Here is a 17,637-nt window from a genome sequence, read left to right on the forward strand (position 1 = left end):
AATATAGGAATTTATATTTTGTGTTTCAACAATTTTTAGGCCATTTTACAAGGACTACAAAAAGGGTAATAAATTATACAGTACAAATGGAAAATAAAAATCCAGTTTTCTTTTTTAAAAAATCAGCTAAATAAAATTGGATTGAAAACCTGAAATATCTTTGGTACTGACATATTACCCAATTAATCAAGGCACTATTTCAAGAAAACTCTCCTTTTCCCCCATGAAGAATTCAGAGATGGACTACGGCCTACAACAACTTTAGAAGGACATAGGAATGCTTAACTTTGAGAAAATATGATGTAATTGAAAGGCTTTTATAAATACAAGTTCTCTCTGCTCTCTCTGCCTAACTCTTTCCATGCAAGCTGATAATGGGCCCTATCATCCCAATGGTAGGGCTTTGACCCAAACACTGGTTCCACCGGCCAAGCAGCACTGCCTGCAACTGCCCTACCACCATTCCTGGCTACCTTCAATGGCACCCTGGGGAAACTAGCTTACTTTCTAAACTGCATCTGGGCCCATATTGATCGTTATGGAGCTCAATACCGATTAGATCAGGAGATGATCTCTGCCATTGTAGACAATATGAGGGAGGGGAAAGCAGCAGACTGGTTGCCCAACTCCATGCTGAAGGAGCACCTGAGTTACAAGATGCAGACGAATTTGTGCAGTCACTAAGGGCCTGGTTCAAGGACACAGCCAACCAAGAGCAAAAATCAAGAGATTGAAGCAGTGCAGCCGGGGCCCCAAAGAGTTTATGTGGGAGTTTAGAAAAGTAGCTGGCAAATTACGGGACTGGCCTGAACAATTCTTCATCCACTAATTCAAACAGGCCCTGGATCAGGACCTTAGGCAAGCATGGGGAGTACCAAACTGGATCCAAAACTGGTATTGGATGGCAGTGACTACGGATTTAGAGATTCACCCCCACAAAGTTCCACGCTGGAAAAGGCCCCCAAATGACCATTGGGACATTGAATTGCCAATAAACAGGCAGTGGAGACAAGACCGGCAGCCACGCCTGTTATAAAGTGCTTCAGATGGGCCACTGAGCTTTCAAATGCCTCACACCGGCTCCGGTTCCTCAGGCATAAATGCCAGCGACTGCAAGATCGAGAAGAACTCCCATGTGATGACCTGGGGCGTGATACAAAGACAATACAGCCAGAGAACCAATATGAGTCCCTTTATTATCACCAACTGTGCCCCCAATGTCCGTTTCAATTCTTCGGCCTGGAGAGAGCTCTTCCACCAACCTATAATTGGCTGGCAATAATTCAGTCCCAAACATTGTAAGCAGAAAACCTCTAACAAAAAATCCAAAGGCAAGACAAGGTAATTACTCTGGCAGGGCAAGCAAAATAAGGAATTCCACAAGTAAAGTAGCACAGCAGTAAATTAAACCAGTTGGGAGGATGCCAGGATTCAAATAAATCTCAGATAAACTCAGTGTTTGTTTCTAACAACTGCTCCTCCTATTTGCCTCTACTTTTAAACTCCATCAACAGCTGTGCCTTGTAAAGAGGATTGGTTCCTTTCCTCCATAGTAAGCCACACAACCCATGTTGCTCTCTTCTCCATTCTTCCCTGCACTGCCTAGGATGAGGAGTGGGTGGGCCTTGGTCTTCATCTGAACGCCCTCTCCCTTGTTCTACCTCTCCCCTGCTCTGCCCAGCCTGACTTTGCACTTTCCCAGTTTCTTCCACAGCCAACGGATCCACTCTCTCACTCTCTGTCAGCTGTTCCTCTTCCCCTTCAGATTCAGACTCCGACAGGGGCATGACATCCCAGAAAGCCACAAGACAAAGGCAAATAAATTCAGCAAGCCATGGAGGTCCCTCCTCCACTGTACCAGGAGGGGGGAACTCCGGCTTCAGAGGCCACTGACACCAGCAGAAATGGCGAGGAGGACCCGATGGTAAGTGAAGCCATCCATCCCTTCACCATAAATTTTCGCATAGTAATACCCAGGACAGGCTCCCATGGGGACCTAGAGGCCATAATAGACACTGGCTGCACCAGGTGCTCGATCAGCTCCCAAACTGTGCAAGATCTAGGAATAGAGACAAGAACTTTGAGCCTTCCCATCCGGTTTGAGCAGGTGGATGGATGGATGGATCAGTAGTGGGTGGCGCACCTGCAACCTTAGTCATCCAACCTGTAAGACTGGAAATGGGGTGCCATTGGGAAATCATATGATTTGTAGTTGCCCCAAAAATGACCGAGTCACTGATCCTTGGTCTGTCCTGGCTAGACAAGTGGGCCCCGACCATCACATGAAAAGATGGCTATCGGAAGCTAAAAGTGGCTATCAGACTGCTGTCCCCCCTCCCGCAAACCAAGAACTAGCTCTCTTTAGGACCATGCAACCTCAGCCAAAGAGAAGGAGTAGCCTCCACCATAGAGGCTCTGCATGGCTGCCTGAGAATACCCAAAGAGTACAGAGCCTTAGCAGAAGTTTTCAGTGAAGACGAATGCAATGTGCTTCTCCCACATTGACCCACGGACTGCGCAATAGAATTTGTGCCTGGGCAAAGCTGCCTAAGCCAAAAATATATTCCATGACCCCTAAGGAGATGGGAGAATTGAGGAAATACATTGATGCAAATTTAGCGAGAGGATTTATCCAGCCCGCTAAATCTAAGGTCTAAGCCCCTGTACTTTTTAAAGAGAAAAAAGACCTGGGGGTGAGGCTTTGTGTTGATTTCTGCAGAATAAACCTGTGCGCGTGAAAAACACCTACTCCCTCCCCCTCATGAAGGACATGCTGGCAAAGGGAAAGGTATTTACCAAGCTAGCCTCAGAGAAGCCTACTACCACATGCGGATCAAGGAAGGTGATGGATGGAAAACAGGATTCAATTGCCCATTAGGCAGCTTCCAGTTTAAAGTCATGCTGTTTGGGCTACAGGTGTTGCAGGTGCTGCAGTGTTCATGCAACGCATTAATGAGGTGCTGCATGAGCACCTATACAAAGGAGTTCTAGTGTATTTGAATGACATTCTTATCTTTAGCGAAACTATGGAGGAACACCTCAAACTAGAATGGCAAGTTTTGAGAAAACTCCTAGCCGCTAAGCTCTACGCTAAACTGTCATTCTCTGATGGACTTTGTCTCAGAGTTCTGAATTACAATGAGGAATTAGTTGGAATGCTGACAGAGGCATTTTGATATAGAATTCTTTTCATTATTTGACTAAGTAAATGCTATGCCGTACTTAGCTATTTTTGTTTTAGCATGTGAGAGATTTGTATTTTAGTAAAAAGAGGGAAAACACTTTTTCCTTCAAATAAATATCTGCATCAGAGAACCAGGAGTCAAATATTCAAGGGAAGTTTGAAAATATAATTCAAAAATTATATTTTTTATAGTGATGCTATTTAGGAAACAAAAAAAGCTATACTTTGAACCTTTTGTTCCTGATTCTTTTCTTTAGAATCTTGTAATCCATAGTATTTTGAAAGTTCTCCTTGTGATAGGGAACAGTTTGACATTTTCCTTTGTATTTGTAGCAGACCAGCATACCTTGTGGTCTTTCTATAGATGGATTTTCTTGGGTTTTGTTGTTGAATAATTTGCAGGCTCTTATATTATTATTATTATTATTATTATTATTATTATTATTATTATTATTATTATTATTATTATTATTATTATTATTATTATTTCGATTTTTATACCGCCCTTCTCCCGAAGGACTCAGGGCGGTGTACAGCCAAAAGTAAAAACAAACAATACAATATACAATTTAAAATACAAATTAAAAAACTTATTTTATAATTGGCCTAAAAAACTTTAAAATATATAAAACTAAAACCCCATTAAAATTAATATTAAAAAATTTAAAATTGATAAAATTTAAAATCGATAAAATTTAAGCCAGCCCCGCGCGAATGAAAAGATGTGTCTTCAGTTCGCGGCGGAAGGTCCGAAGGTCAGGTATTTGGCGTAAACCCGGGGGAAGCTCGTTCCAGAGTGTGGGAGCCCCCACAGAGAAGGACCTTCCCCTGGGGGCCGCCAGCCGACATTGCTTGGCGGACGGCACCCTGAGAAGTCCCTCTCTGTGAGAGCGTACAGGTCGGTGGGAGGCATGCGGTAACAGCAGGCGGTCCCGTAAGTACCCAGGCCCTAAGCCATGGAGCGCTTTGAAGGTAGTAACCAAAACCTTAAAGTGCACTCGAAAGGCCACAGGTAGCCAGTGCAGTCTGCACTGGATCTGGATAGCTCTATATGATCTGGATAGCTCTATGATCTGGATAGCTCTATAATTATAATTTCCTTTAGGGGTTAGGACGTTGAGCTTGTCGATCAAAAGGGCAGCAGCTCAGTGGTTCGAATCCCTAGTGCTGGCGTGTAATGGGGTGAGCTCCCGTTACTTGTCCCAACTTCTGCCAACCTAGCAGTTTCAAAAGCACATAAAAATGCAAGTAGAAAAAATAGGGACCACCTCTGGTGGGAAGGTAACAGCGTTCCGTGCACCTTGGTGTTGAGTCATGCCAGCCACATGACCACGGAGACGTCTTTGGATAGCACTGGCTCTTCGGCTTTGAAATGGAGATGAGCACCACCTCCTAGAGTCGGCAATCACTAGCACGTATGTGCAAGGGGAAACTTTACCTTTACCTATATTTATTTTATCTTGTTTTTTTAATAATAAATTGTTTTATTCAATACATGATTTAGAAACTTAAGTTATTTACACTTAAGTTATTCTGAAATCCGAGTTTGACAGATTGACAGATTAACAATAATTCCCTCAACACTGTCAAACTATTTACTAAATCTGCACTACTATTAATCTTTTCATCGTTCCCATCACCAATCTCTTTCCATTTATGACTGTACGACTATAACTTTGTTGCTGGTAACCCTTATGATTTATATTGATATATTGACCATCCCTTGTGTTGTAAATGTTGTACCTTGATGAACGTATCTTTTCTTTTATGTACATTGAGAGCATATGCACCAAGACAAATTCCTTGTGTGTCCAATCACACTTGGCCAATCAAAAATTCTATTCTAATTCTATTCTATTCTAACCGTTCTTTTTTTTTTTTTATTCAAAAAGTTTTACAAAATTTTTTTTCCCCTTTCCCCCCCTCCTCCCCCCTCCCTTCGCAACCCCTCCCCCGACTTCGGAACGAGCACAAGGTATAGTTAAAAGTAAAACAAACATATGCTAAAAAGTTTTCGTCCCAACTTAATTATACCCCTACAATCATCAATTCCTAACTTCCCCCAAAAGCAATCAAAAATAATACATCATAATCATTCAAAAACAGTCTGATAACTCTTAGTCTGATATCTACGTTGAATATAGTCAATCCATTTTTTCCATTCCTTTAAGTATCTTTCTTGCGTATTGTCTTTCAAAAAGGCTGATATCTTCATATGTTCTTCATATGTTTTAGTTTCCAGTCTTTTTTTATAGTGTGGTGACCAAAACTGGATGCAGTATTCTAGATGTGGACTTACTAGGCTTTATAGAGTAGTATTAGTACCTCACTTGATCTTGATTGTATACCTTTGTTAATGCAATTTAAGATTGCATTGGCTTTTTTGGCTGCTGCTGCACACTGCTGGCTCATATTTAGCTGCCTGTCCACTAAGACGTCAAGATCCCTCTCACAGTTACCGCTATTAAGCTTGGTTTCACCCAGTCTATATGTGTAATTTTGGTTTTTCTTGCCTAAGTGTAAGACTTTACTTTTCTCTACATTGAATTTCATTTTGTTAGATAGGGCCAAGTGTTCAAGTTTGTCAAGATCCATCTGGATCTTGAGTCTATCTTCTAGGATGTTAACTATTCCTGCAAGCTTAATATTATCTGCAAATTTGGTAAGTTCCCCTTCTATTCCCTCATCTAAATTGTTTATGAAGATATTGAGGAGTACTAGGCCTAAGATGGAACCTTTTGGCACCCCACTGCTTACTTCCCTCCATGTAGAGATAGACCCATTAAGGACTACTAGTTGAGTACAGTTTGCCAGCCAGTTACAAATCCATCTGATGGTGATGCTATCTATACCACTTTTTTTTAGCTTATCAAGAAGTAGGTTGTGGTCTACTTTGTCAAATGCCTTGCTGAAGTCTAAATATATTATGTCCACAGTATTTCGCTGGTCTACTAATTTAGTCACTCTGTTGAAGAATAAAATAAGATTGGTTTGGCATGACCTGTTTTTAATAAACCCATGCTGACTGCTAGTTATTATTTTACTTGTTTCTAGATGTTGGCAGATCTGTTTCTTAATTATGTTTTCCAGTACTTTCCCTGGTATTGATGTTAGGCTGATTGGCCTATAGTTTCCTGGATCTAATTTTTTTCCTTTTTTGAAGATGGGAACCACATCAGCTCTTTTCCAGTCCTCTGGTAGTTCCCCAGTACTCCAGGATTTTTTAAAGATGTGGTACAGTGGTTCTAAGATGACATCTGCCAATTCCTTTAGAACTCTGGGATGTAGTCCATCATGGTGGTGATTTGTATTCATCAAGATCAGACAGGTATTCTCTTACTATTTTTTTGCTTATTTTAATTTTTATTTCTAGTCTGTCTTTTATAGTTATGTTTTTGGTAGGTTGGGCTATAGTTTCTTTTTGTGTGAAGACGAATGCAAAGAATGAGTTAAGCAGCTCTGCTTTCTCTCTGTTGCCTTGCCGTCTTCTCTCTTTAGTGGACTGACTGTTTCCTTGATTTTTTTCTTCTTATTTATATGTTGGAAGAAACTTTTTTTATTGTCTTTGACTTTTGTTGCAAGTCTTTGTTCATTCTGAGCCTTTGCTTTCCTGACTTCGTCTTTGCAGATTCTAGCTATCTGCTGATATTCTGCCTTAGTTTTGTGGCCCTCTTTCCATTTTTTGTACTTGTCCTTTTTGTCTTTCAATTTGTCAGAGAGATCTTTGTGCAGCCATGCTGATTTCTTCTTGGATTTCTTTCTTAGTAGTATTGTGTGGTCTGGGCTTTTATGATCATATTTTTCAGAGTTTCCCAAGATTCTTGAGTTGTTTTCCCCGTTTAGGATTTTCATCCAAGGAATCTTTCTCAAGTTCTGAGTTTATTAAAATCAGCTCTTTTAAAATCAAAGACTCTGTCATCATTATGTTCTATTGGTTGTGTTTGAGTTATGTTGAATTCTAGTATGACATGGTCTCACCCAAAACCATGGTCTCTCACCCAAGTTTCTTGCAGTTTCAAGTCTCTCTATCACTTCTCTGTTTGTAAGAATTAAGTCCGGTATGGCTGTCCCTCTAGTTCCCTCCTCTACTTTTTGGACAACAAAGTTGTCAGCTAGGTTGATCAGGAACCTATTTGATTTCTCACTTGGTGCAGAATTAGTCTTCCAATTGATGTCAGGGTAATTGAAGTCCCCCATTACTATTGTAGTGTGTTTCCTACATATATTTGTTAGTTGTTTAGCAAAAAGGACATCTATTTTTTCTGCTTGATTGGGTGGCCTATAGTATACACCTATGGCCATCCATGGTGATATATTGTTACAAACTTTGGTCTTATGGACTTCTGTCCTGACATCATCACAAATTAAAATTTTCAGAGTTTTTGTTGTAACATTGTGGTACACATTTTATCATGTATCATCTTTGGCCATCCCTCGTATACACTCATGGCCATAGTTGGTATAAGACTAACTACAGCTCGAATTATACTGTAGATCTCTTTAAAAAAAGGAGTATGAAATTCAAAACTATGGAGAGGATCAAAATACTAGCAAAGAACGAAGTATCAACTACATTGATCCTGAAAATCACTATGTTGTGGGGTGTTTTTTTTTTGGGGGGGGGGAAATATTTTTTCCAGTTGCTTGCCTTTTTAGTGTATGGTCAATACAGATACATGCACTGAGCAAAAATCCAGAGGAACAACTACAAATAATGCTGCAATAGCATTTTTCTAGTAGAATGAGCTGTTTGAAAATAACAAATGAAGACTGAGTAGATTAATAGAACATGCTTGTTCTAGGTCCCTTTATTAAAATTACATGATTCTGTGGGACCTCAGAAATGTACCTTTTCTATGAATGCCCTTGTACTATAGCAGAGTATCTTTCCTGAAGTGCATATTATTATTAAGAGAAGCCCTTAAAAGGGGCCTCTTTCAATAGAATATCCTATCACACTCCAATAATATTGGGATTTAATCTTTGTTCTTTGGTGTTCTTTTCCAAAATAATAATAATACATACTAGGAAAGAGGTGTTGGTTATTTTTTGTTAGTCTTTTCCACTTTTTAAATCAGTTTTTTAATTAATTAATTAATTAATTAATTAATTAATTAATTATTATTTATTATTATATATAATTAATAATTAAATTTTAAATGTAGAGTGCCTGGAATCACTTGTACACTTATAGCAAATTACAGGTGAAACAAATAGTTTCTCAAACTTAAAAAGATGATGGAATCAAAAAGGGTACAAGAATCAACTACAGCACAAAGGTCAAAGATTGGAGGACAACATCCGGTAATATATAACAGATGTTAAGAAGAAAGTTAGAAAATAAAAAATAATTATTTAAATATAAATGGAGAGAAAGAGTTTCAACTGTAGGCCCATGCAAAAAAAGATGATAAAAGAATCTAACAGCAAAGAAAATAATGATGAAACAGTTAAAGCAAACCTCTTTAACACATTCTTTGGCTCAGTCTTTGTTAACAGTAATGGCTCCTACCCGACATTCCCCAACTGCACCAACAACGACCTAACACATGTAGCTTTCACTGAAGAAAAATGTTGAAAAAGCTCTTTGCAAACTGAAACCATCCCTATCTATAGGACCTGATGGACTATGTGCATACTTCTTAAAAAAGCTTTCCACTAATATAGCAGAACCCCTAAGCATAATCTTTGGAAAAGCCTTCACGACCAGTTCCCTTCCCAAACTTTGGTCACTAGCCACGGTCATCCCTGTCTTCAAAAAAGGAGACCCCACTTAGTTGAAAATTACAGACCAATCTCTCTATGCTGCGTCACCTGTAAAGTTATGGAAACTATCATCAACCAATCCATTACCCTCCACCTAGAAACAAACAATCTACTCTCTAATAAACAATTTGGTTTCAGAAAAAAATTATCATGTAACTTACAACTTCTTCACTGCAAAAACATATGGACTACAAATCTTGATCAAGGCAAAACATTTCCATAGACTTCTGTAAAGCTTTTGACTCAGTGGTACATGACAAACTTCTCCTAAAACTAAAATCCTATGGCATCTCCGGACCCCTCCACAATTGGATATCAGCGTTCCTGTCAAACAGACAACAAGTGGTCAAAATAGGCAGTGCCCTATCAAAGGGCCTCTGGTAGCTCAGACTGGTAAGACAGTCTGTTATTAACAGCAGCTGCTTGCAATTACTGCAGGTTCAAGTCCCACCAGGCCCAAGGTTGACTCAGCCTTCCATCCTTTATAAGGTAGGTAAAATGAGGACCCAGATTGTTGGGGGGCAATAAGTTGACTTTGTATATAATATACAAATGGATGAAGACTATTGCTTGACATAGTGTAAGCCGCCCTGAGTCTTCGGAGAAGGGCAGGATTTAAATGCAAATTAAAAAAAAATCCTGTTCCTGTCAATAGCGGCATTTCCCAAGGCAGTGTTTTTGGACCAACACTCTTCATATTATACATTAATGATCTCTGTGACCATATTAAAAGTAATTGTGTTCTTTTCGCTGACAATGTCAAACTATTTAACACTATCAACAATACAGCTACCCTTCAAAAAGACCTTGACTTTGTGTCAGAATGGTCAAAAACTTGGCAACTCCAAATCTCAACCAGCAAATGCTCTGTCTTACACATTGGAAAAAAGAATCTAAACACTAAATACAAACTCGATGGACATTACCTTACAGATGACCCCCACCCTGTTAAAGACCTTGGAGTTTTCTTTTCTTTTTTTTTTTATTTAAAAAGTTTTACAAAAAAATCCCCCCCCCTTTCCCCCCAACCCCTCTCCCTTCACAAACCCCCTCCCCTTCCCCCCCTGACTTCCCGGAACATGCACAAGGTATAGTTAAAAATAAAACAAACATATACTAAAAAAATTTCCCCCCCCAAAACTATTATACCAATTTTCCCTCTCTAGCTCTGACTTCCTCCTTACATAACCAAAATCCTTCAAAAAATTAACAATAAACAGTAATAAAATATATAAATCAATAGAACAAATTAATCCTAAAGTATTTAAAACCAGCTAAAGCATAAAAATCCAATCCAATTCAGAGAATATCTCCTTTATAGCTTCTATAACCATATAATTCCCCCCCCAAGTCTTTCTTACATAAGATCTTTCGAGAATATTCTATTTAAAATTCAATACAACAGATTATAAAATTTCAATACAGGGAAATTACAATATCTATTCAACTTTAGTCCTTCCTCGTCAAAATCAGTATAAATCCAAATATCTAGTCTTTTATGATAGTTATAAAACATATAATCAACCCATTTCTTCCAGATCTTCCTCACGTATTGTCTTTCAGGGACGCTAATATCTTTTTCTGTTAATATTTCAAAAAAAAGAAATTCTTTCAAGGATGATACTTTCGTCTCTTGCCATTTTTTTTGATGCATTAGTCTCTGTCTTTCCTTCATTTCTCCTTTTGAAAAGTCAGTCGCAATATTTCCTAATAGTTCCTCATGCCCAAGAATCCACGAGTTACTGCCGTATATTCCCTCAATCCGAAAAGAGAACTCTTGGAAAGCATTAACCTTGTGAATTTTTCCATTTCGGGAGACAGCCTCCTGTAGCACAAATTCAGGCATTTCATCCAAAAAAGGCTTCTTTACATCAACTTGTTTATTCAGGATCCTATCTTCATATTTATCCACTTTTGTTTGTATCTCCTCCATTCCATATTCCAAGTCCTGATTACATTGGTTAATTTCCTCCAAACTCTCATCCAAAACGCCTCCATTTTTTTCCAGTTCGTATTTTTGAGTAATTAAATACATTCTTTCTGTATAATCCTGTATAAAGTCACGAATCCATTCTTCTGAAAAAACCTTCATGGCAAAGTTCTTGCTGAAAATCCCCTTATAAAATACTTAAACAAACTAAAATAATCCAACAATCCACAGTCCAGTACAATAAGATAAAATCTCCATTCAGTTTCACTTTCTCAGCAAGTAAACACCATTTTATTTCATTGTGTTGATTGTAGATGAGAGAAATTTTTTTTTTAAAAAAAAATAGAAGTCAGATTTAATACTTGCAATTTAAATGACTGATTTCCTGTGTTTATTCCGTCTGCTTATAAATGTCCATAACAATCACTTGAAGCAGAAGTGGTCGCTCTCTTCTCTGTCTGCATGAAGCAGAGACATGCTGGGGCTGGAGCTGCTGCAGAAGGATTTCCAGGGAACTTTCCCTTTCGAGTTCCCCAAACGGGGCCTCTAGAGAGAGCTCTACCTTTCCTTCTTCTTGCTCTTTCCCTTCCCCTTTACCGGGGAAGGTACTTTCAGCCGCTGTTTTTGCCGGCTTTTTACAGAATCCCAGCGCGGGCGCCCTTAGGGAGTCCTTCGGAGAGAGCGGAGCCACCAGAAGTCCACTCAAGACCTTGGAGTTTTCATATCCAATGATCTAAGTGCCAAAGCCCACTGCAACTACATCGCAAAAAAGGCTTTAAGAGTTATAAACCTAATCTTATGTAGCTTCTTCTCCAGAAACACTACACTACTAACCAGAGCTTATAAAACATTTGCTAGACCAATTCTTGAATATAGCTCACCTGTCTGGAACCCATACCACATTTCAAACATCAATACAATTGAACGTGTCCAGAAATATTTTACAAGAAGAGTTCTCCACTCCTCTGAATACAACAAAATACCTTATACCACCAGACTTGAAATCTTGGGTTTACAAAACTTAGAACTCCGCTGCCTTTGACAGGACCTGTGTTTAAGTCATAGAATCATCTATTGCAATGTCCTTCCTGTTGAAGACTACTTCAGCTTCAATCACAACAATACAAGAGCAAACAATAGATTTAAACTTAATGTTAACCGCTTCAATCTTGATTGCAGAAAATATGACTTCTGTAATAGAGTTATTAATGCTTGGAACATACTACCTGACTCTGTGGTCTCTTCTCAGAATCCCCAAAGCTTTAACCAAAAAATGTCTCCTATTGACCTCACCCCATTCCTAAAAGGTCTGTAAGGGGCGTGCATAAGAGCACAAATGTTCCTACTGTTCCTGTCCTATTGTTTCCTTTCATTATATCCAAGTTATTACATACTTATGCTTATATGTTATATAGTTATTTTCATGCTTATGCTTATATATACTTTTGTGACAAAATAAAAAAATAAATAAACAAAGGAAGGCTTAAAGAAAGACAAACGTGTTGTTGAGAGAAAAGAACAGCAGGCTTTCCCAAGAGTACTAGCTGCCTTGCTCTTTTGATGAGGGCTGGAAGGAAGGGAAGAAACTATGTACTCTGTTATTTGAATATAAGGTACATCTAACCGGAATGCCGCATAACATTGATACTAAATACTAATTTTGTTTGGTCCTATGTGTCCCAAAATGAACATGATATTCAAATTATATATAAATAGTACAGTGGTGAGATTCAAGTAATTTAACAACCAGTTCTCTGCCCTAATGATTTCTTCCAACAACCAGTTTGCCAAACTGCTCAAGAAAGTTAACAACCAGTTCTCCTGAAGTGGTGCAAATTGGCTGAATCCCACCACTGAAATAGTATGGATGAATAAGAGCATAAACCGTGCAGATTGACCCTGCTTGCATTCCTAACAAGCCTAGAACTACAGTATCAAAATTAACCACGTCATAAAGGGAACCTTTGAGAATTAGAACAGCATTTTGTTGTTGAAATCTTGTAAAAACACTAAGGAAGGATGCAAATCCAAGAAAAAGCTAAAATAATTTAAGTTTAAGTTTATTATCATTGTATAATAGCAAGTAATGGAGATATTTACGGCACTATTCACTTAAATACCAGGCTCGCAACAATTTCCTACATACACTTACCTAGGAGAAAGTTCCATTTGATTCAATAAAACTTCTTCTTGAGTAGACATGCATGTGATTGCAATCCTATTTCAGACAAAGTGCCACTCTATGATCTGGGACTTACTTCTGAGAACGCAAAACTGGGATCCAAAATGCACAGAATTTGTGGGAAAGATCACAAACACAAAATGGAGCTAAAAAAAAAGCTACACTTTTTTTTCACTTCATCCAACAGCTTTATTTGTAGTCAAGTCTTATTATAGTTAGCATTATTTAATCTAAAATAACACACCTATCCTAAGTTCACAGTGGACATATTTACCAGAATATATTAATATATTATAAAAATTTATAGACCCTTTGAAATTGTGAATAAGGATTAGTAGCTAGTTGAATAAAATGCAGCTTCAATAACAAAGATCTTTTAATCAAATTGACATCATAGCCATCTTTTTTCATGAAAAGTCAATTAACATACCTGTACACATATACCCTCAAGCAGATTAACAGAGTTGGAAGGACCTTGCAGGTCATCTAGTTCCAAGACACTTGCCTGCTGCATTGCCCACTGCTGCCTCATGGCCTGCCCTCTGAGACCTGATCCCCATCACTGCTGCTGTTGCCAGGGGTGAGTGAGGCAGGGTCACATTGTGGATCCGCATCGTATTGGCCTCCAGGAGGATGAGACCCCATCTCCTCCATGGTGAAGCACACTAAATTCCACTTCAGCCAGGAGGCAGCAACAGCGGCGGCGGCACAGATCGGGTCTCAGCGGGCAGGCCATGAGGCGATGGCAGTGAATGTGGCAGGCCAGTGTCTTGGGGCAGACAGCAGGTCACATGTCTCCCTGAGCGATCGAGGCATAATGCCCAGATGCACCAAAAAAGGCCGGAAGAAGCCACCCGCCATTTCCTACTGAAAAATATTTTTTAAAACCTGACAGTCGGGCAGCGAGACCCAGCAAGAGATGAGATGCTGGAGAATCAGACCTGGCCACTTCTCTCCACCGCAGTGCTTCCTGGATGTGGTTTACAACTCTGAGTCCAAAGCAGCGGAAGGCGAGGGCCGCCTTGAGAGCAAATGTACCGCAACGAAGGCAGAATGCTATTGCTGCACAAAGGCAAGTACAGGGGCGCTTCATTCCTGTACTAAGGCTCCGGCAATCACCACCACCATTTCAGCCGCCTGTACTGCCTCACCTTGCCACAACAACGCCATTACCTCACTCTGGCCAGTGAGGGCTGCGCTACTCCTTGCAACATTTCTTGTACTGCCCTCTATGGTGGTGATTTCCAGCCCTACCCAGAGTGAGTCTCCCTGCCATCATCCTTACCTTCTCAGGCCAGGAGAGGAGTGACAGGGAGGAGACGGGCCAGCCAATTTGCCAACTGTGCAAAAAGTTAACAAGCAGTTCAGCTGAACTGGTGTGAACTGGCTGAATCCCACCACTGCCCTCAAGGCATTTTATATGTCTGTGATGATGAACGCAGTGCCCTCTCTGTGAGTACGTGAGCTATCGCCTCAGCTCAGCTCTGCCACGCATATGCACATGCCACCCGCCGGCCAGCTGGTCTTTGGGTCTCTGCCATGCATGCACAGGGGTGAGGCGCATTGCATTTTGGGGGCTTGGGGGCATGCATGCGCATTCATACACACCAGTGGTGGGATTCAAATAATTTAACAACCAGTTCTCTGCTTTAATGATTTCTTCCAACAACCAGTTCACCAAACTGCTCAGAAAGTTAACAACCGGTTCTCCCGAAGTGGTGCGAACTGGCTGAATCCCACCATTGATACACACACGCATTTGTGCTTCGGGCACTCGGTCCAGAAAAGGTTATCTATCACTGTTGTATGTGGTTCTTCTTCTCCCACCAATTGTAAAAGCCAGTTGAAACTAAATATATCATTTTGATTCAATATTATAACTTACCACTTCTAACTATGAGACTCCCTGTGGCAATGTCTGTTCCCAGTACATTCTCTGCTTCACAACCATATTCTCCTGTATCTTCAACTTTCACTTTGCTGAACTGAAGTCTAGATATTTTCCTTGAAAAAAAGAGAAAGGCTTGGTTATTACACTATTTTGATAATGACATTAGGTGGAATTAACAATTACCTTAAATAGCCTTTTACCAAACTTAAATATGTTTTCTAGTAAAGATTTTTTAAGGAAAATTATAAGGTTTTAACTACAAAGAGAAAGGGTTATAACAAGTAATAACAGTGCTTGTTAATGATTTGAAATGACCGTCAAAAACAGACAATGGGGAGAAGTAACAGAAACAACTTTTCTATAAAAGTCAGGAAGTAAATCCACATGTTTTTTAATTCTAATATCTAATGATGATTTATTGGCAACAAATAATGAGCAACTGAATGTAACTTTCTCCAGTACTTTTGCTAGCACCCTCACACGATTTTGATGGACAAAGGAGTGTAGTCTGATCACCAGTATCGTAATTCGGAAACAGGTCTGCCAGTCACTAAATCCTACATTCCCTCTTTCAAACCAGGCATATTAGGAAGCACCCAAATTGGTGATGGTGGTGGGATACAGTGCTTTGAGTGGGTGATATCTTCCTTTCCATCCACCATCATAGTGAGACTCCTGAAGATTATAGGAACTGTACATGTTGCAACTCAAGAAAAGTAGGCATATGTTGTATCATCCATCTTTTAGGCCTACTATATTTAGGCTGTGAAAGTTGGACCATAAGAAAGGCTGAGTGCCAAAGAATTGAGGCCTTTGAACTCTGGTGCTGGAGAAGACTCCTGTGAGTCCCTTGGACTGCAAGGCAAACAAACAAGTCAGTCCTAGAGGAGATTAACCCTGACTGCTCTTTAGAAGGCCAGATCCTGAAGATGAAACTGAAATACTTTGGCCAGCTAATAAGAAGGAAGGACTCATTGGAGAAGAGCCTAATGCTGGGAAAGATTGAGGGCAAAAGAATGGGACAACAGAGAATGAGTGGCTGGATGGAGTCACTGAAGCAGTAGGCGTGAGCTTAAATGGACTCCAGAGGATGGTAGAGGATAGGAAGGCCTGGAGGAACATTGTCCATGGGTTGTGATGGGTCAGACATGACTTCGCAACTAACAACAAGAAGAAATATTTAGGCTGTGCAATCTGCAGAATCAGATAGCAGCAGAAATAGAGATGTTGGTCTCTGTAGCTCTATTAACCTAGTCTATATTTAAGGTTCATATTGAAGGTCTGTATAGATAGTGCTTGTTTACTGAAACTTGGTGGGATGAAACCCATGACTGATACAAACTGCTAGAAGAATAAAAATTGTTCAGAAGCAATAGAACCATCTCAAAAAGAGGATGAAAAATTGCATTATATGTAAATAATTATGCACATCAGCAGAAATGTGCTTACAAGAGATGACTTCAACAAACTAAGAAAAGGATTAGGAAGTATTCCATGGATGAGAAACCTAGAAAGAAAAGCACTTTAGGACACATGGGAAACTCTGAAAAATGAAATACTAAAGGCTCAAACAAAAACAGAGAAAGAAAAACAAAATGTACCAGACAAGACTGGCATAGTGCACACAGAGCTCTCTGACAAACTGAGAGACAAGGAGAAGTATAAAAAATGGAAAAGGGGGCATATTAACTAAAACAGAATACCAACAATAGCCCAAATCTGCAAGCATGGAATCAGGAAGGCTCAGAATGAATTAAAATTTGCAACAAATGCTCAAAAATAACAAAAAAAGATTCTTTTATTTGTAAGGAACAAGAAAAAACTCAAGGAAATGATCAGTCCACTAATGGGAGAATATGGCAAGAAGATGATGGGCAACAGGGAGAAAGTGGAGTTGTTTAATTCCTTCTTTACATCTGTCTTTATGCAAAAAGAAAAAAATAGCCAAATCCTTCAAAAGTAGCACAGTGGAAGATAGAACAGTATGCAAGTCAAAATAGGTAAGAAATTGATTAAAAAACACCCATCCACTTGACAACATCAAATCACCAGAACCAGATGGTTTATATTCCAGGGTACTGAAAAAGCCGGCAGATGTGATCTTGGAACCCATGTACAAAATCTTTCAGAGCTTCTGGAACATGGGGGGATTGCCAGAGGACTGGAAAAAGACTGATGTGGTTCCAATCTTCAAGAACAGATAAAAAGTGGATCCAGGAAACTACAGACCAATCAGCTTGACATCAATACCCGAGGAAGTCCTGGAAAAGATAATCAAGCAGCAATTTGTGAGTGTTTAGAAATGAACAAATGAGTTCATTAAAAACAGATCAAGCCAGACAAATCTCATTTCTTTCTTTGATAAAGTAACTAAATTACTTGATCTGGAAATACTGGGGATATAGTTTACGAAGACTTCAGTAAGACATTTGACAAAGTAGATCATAGCCTACTAATTGGTAAGATAGACCAATGTGGGATAGACAGTACCATCACCAGATGGATTCACAATTGGCTGACCAACTACACTCTATATCTAGTCTTTAATAGAACTACATCTTCATGGAGGGAAACATGTGGTGGGGTACTTCAAGACTCTGTCTTGGCTCAGTGCTTTTCAATATTTCATAAATGACCTAGTTGAGGGGGTAGAGGGGAACTCGTCAAATTTGCAGATGACACCA

General features: G+C 39.5%; 1 protein-coding gene across 1 annotated transcript in view; it reads right to left on the reverse strand.

The window, feature by feature from the left end:
* NRG2 (neuregulin 2) overlaps nt 1-17,637 on the reverse strand; it is a 287,139-nt gene that overhangs the window by 53,569 nt on the left and 215,933 nt on the right. The window contains exon 3 of the mRNA XM_058176612.1: nt 14,948-15,066. Within this exon, the coding sequence (XP_058032595.1) occupies nt 14,948-15,066 (119 nt within the window). The remainder of the gene's footprint in view (nt 1-14,947; nt 15,067-17,637) is intronic.

Source organism: Ahaetulla prasina, chromosome 3, assembly GCF_028640845.1.
Source record: "Ahaetulla prasina isolate Xishuangbanna chromosome 3, ASM2864084v1, whole genome shotgun sequence".
NCBI lineage: Eukaryota > Metazoa > Chordata > Lepidosauria > Squamata > Colubridae > Ahaetulla > Ahaetulla prasina.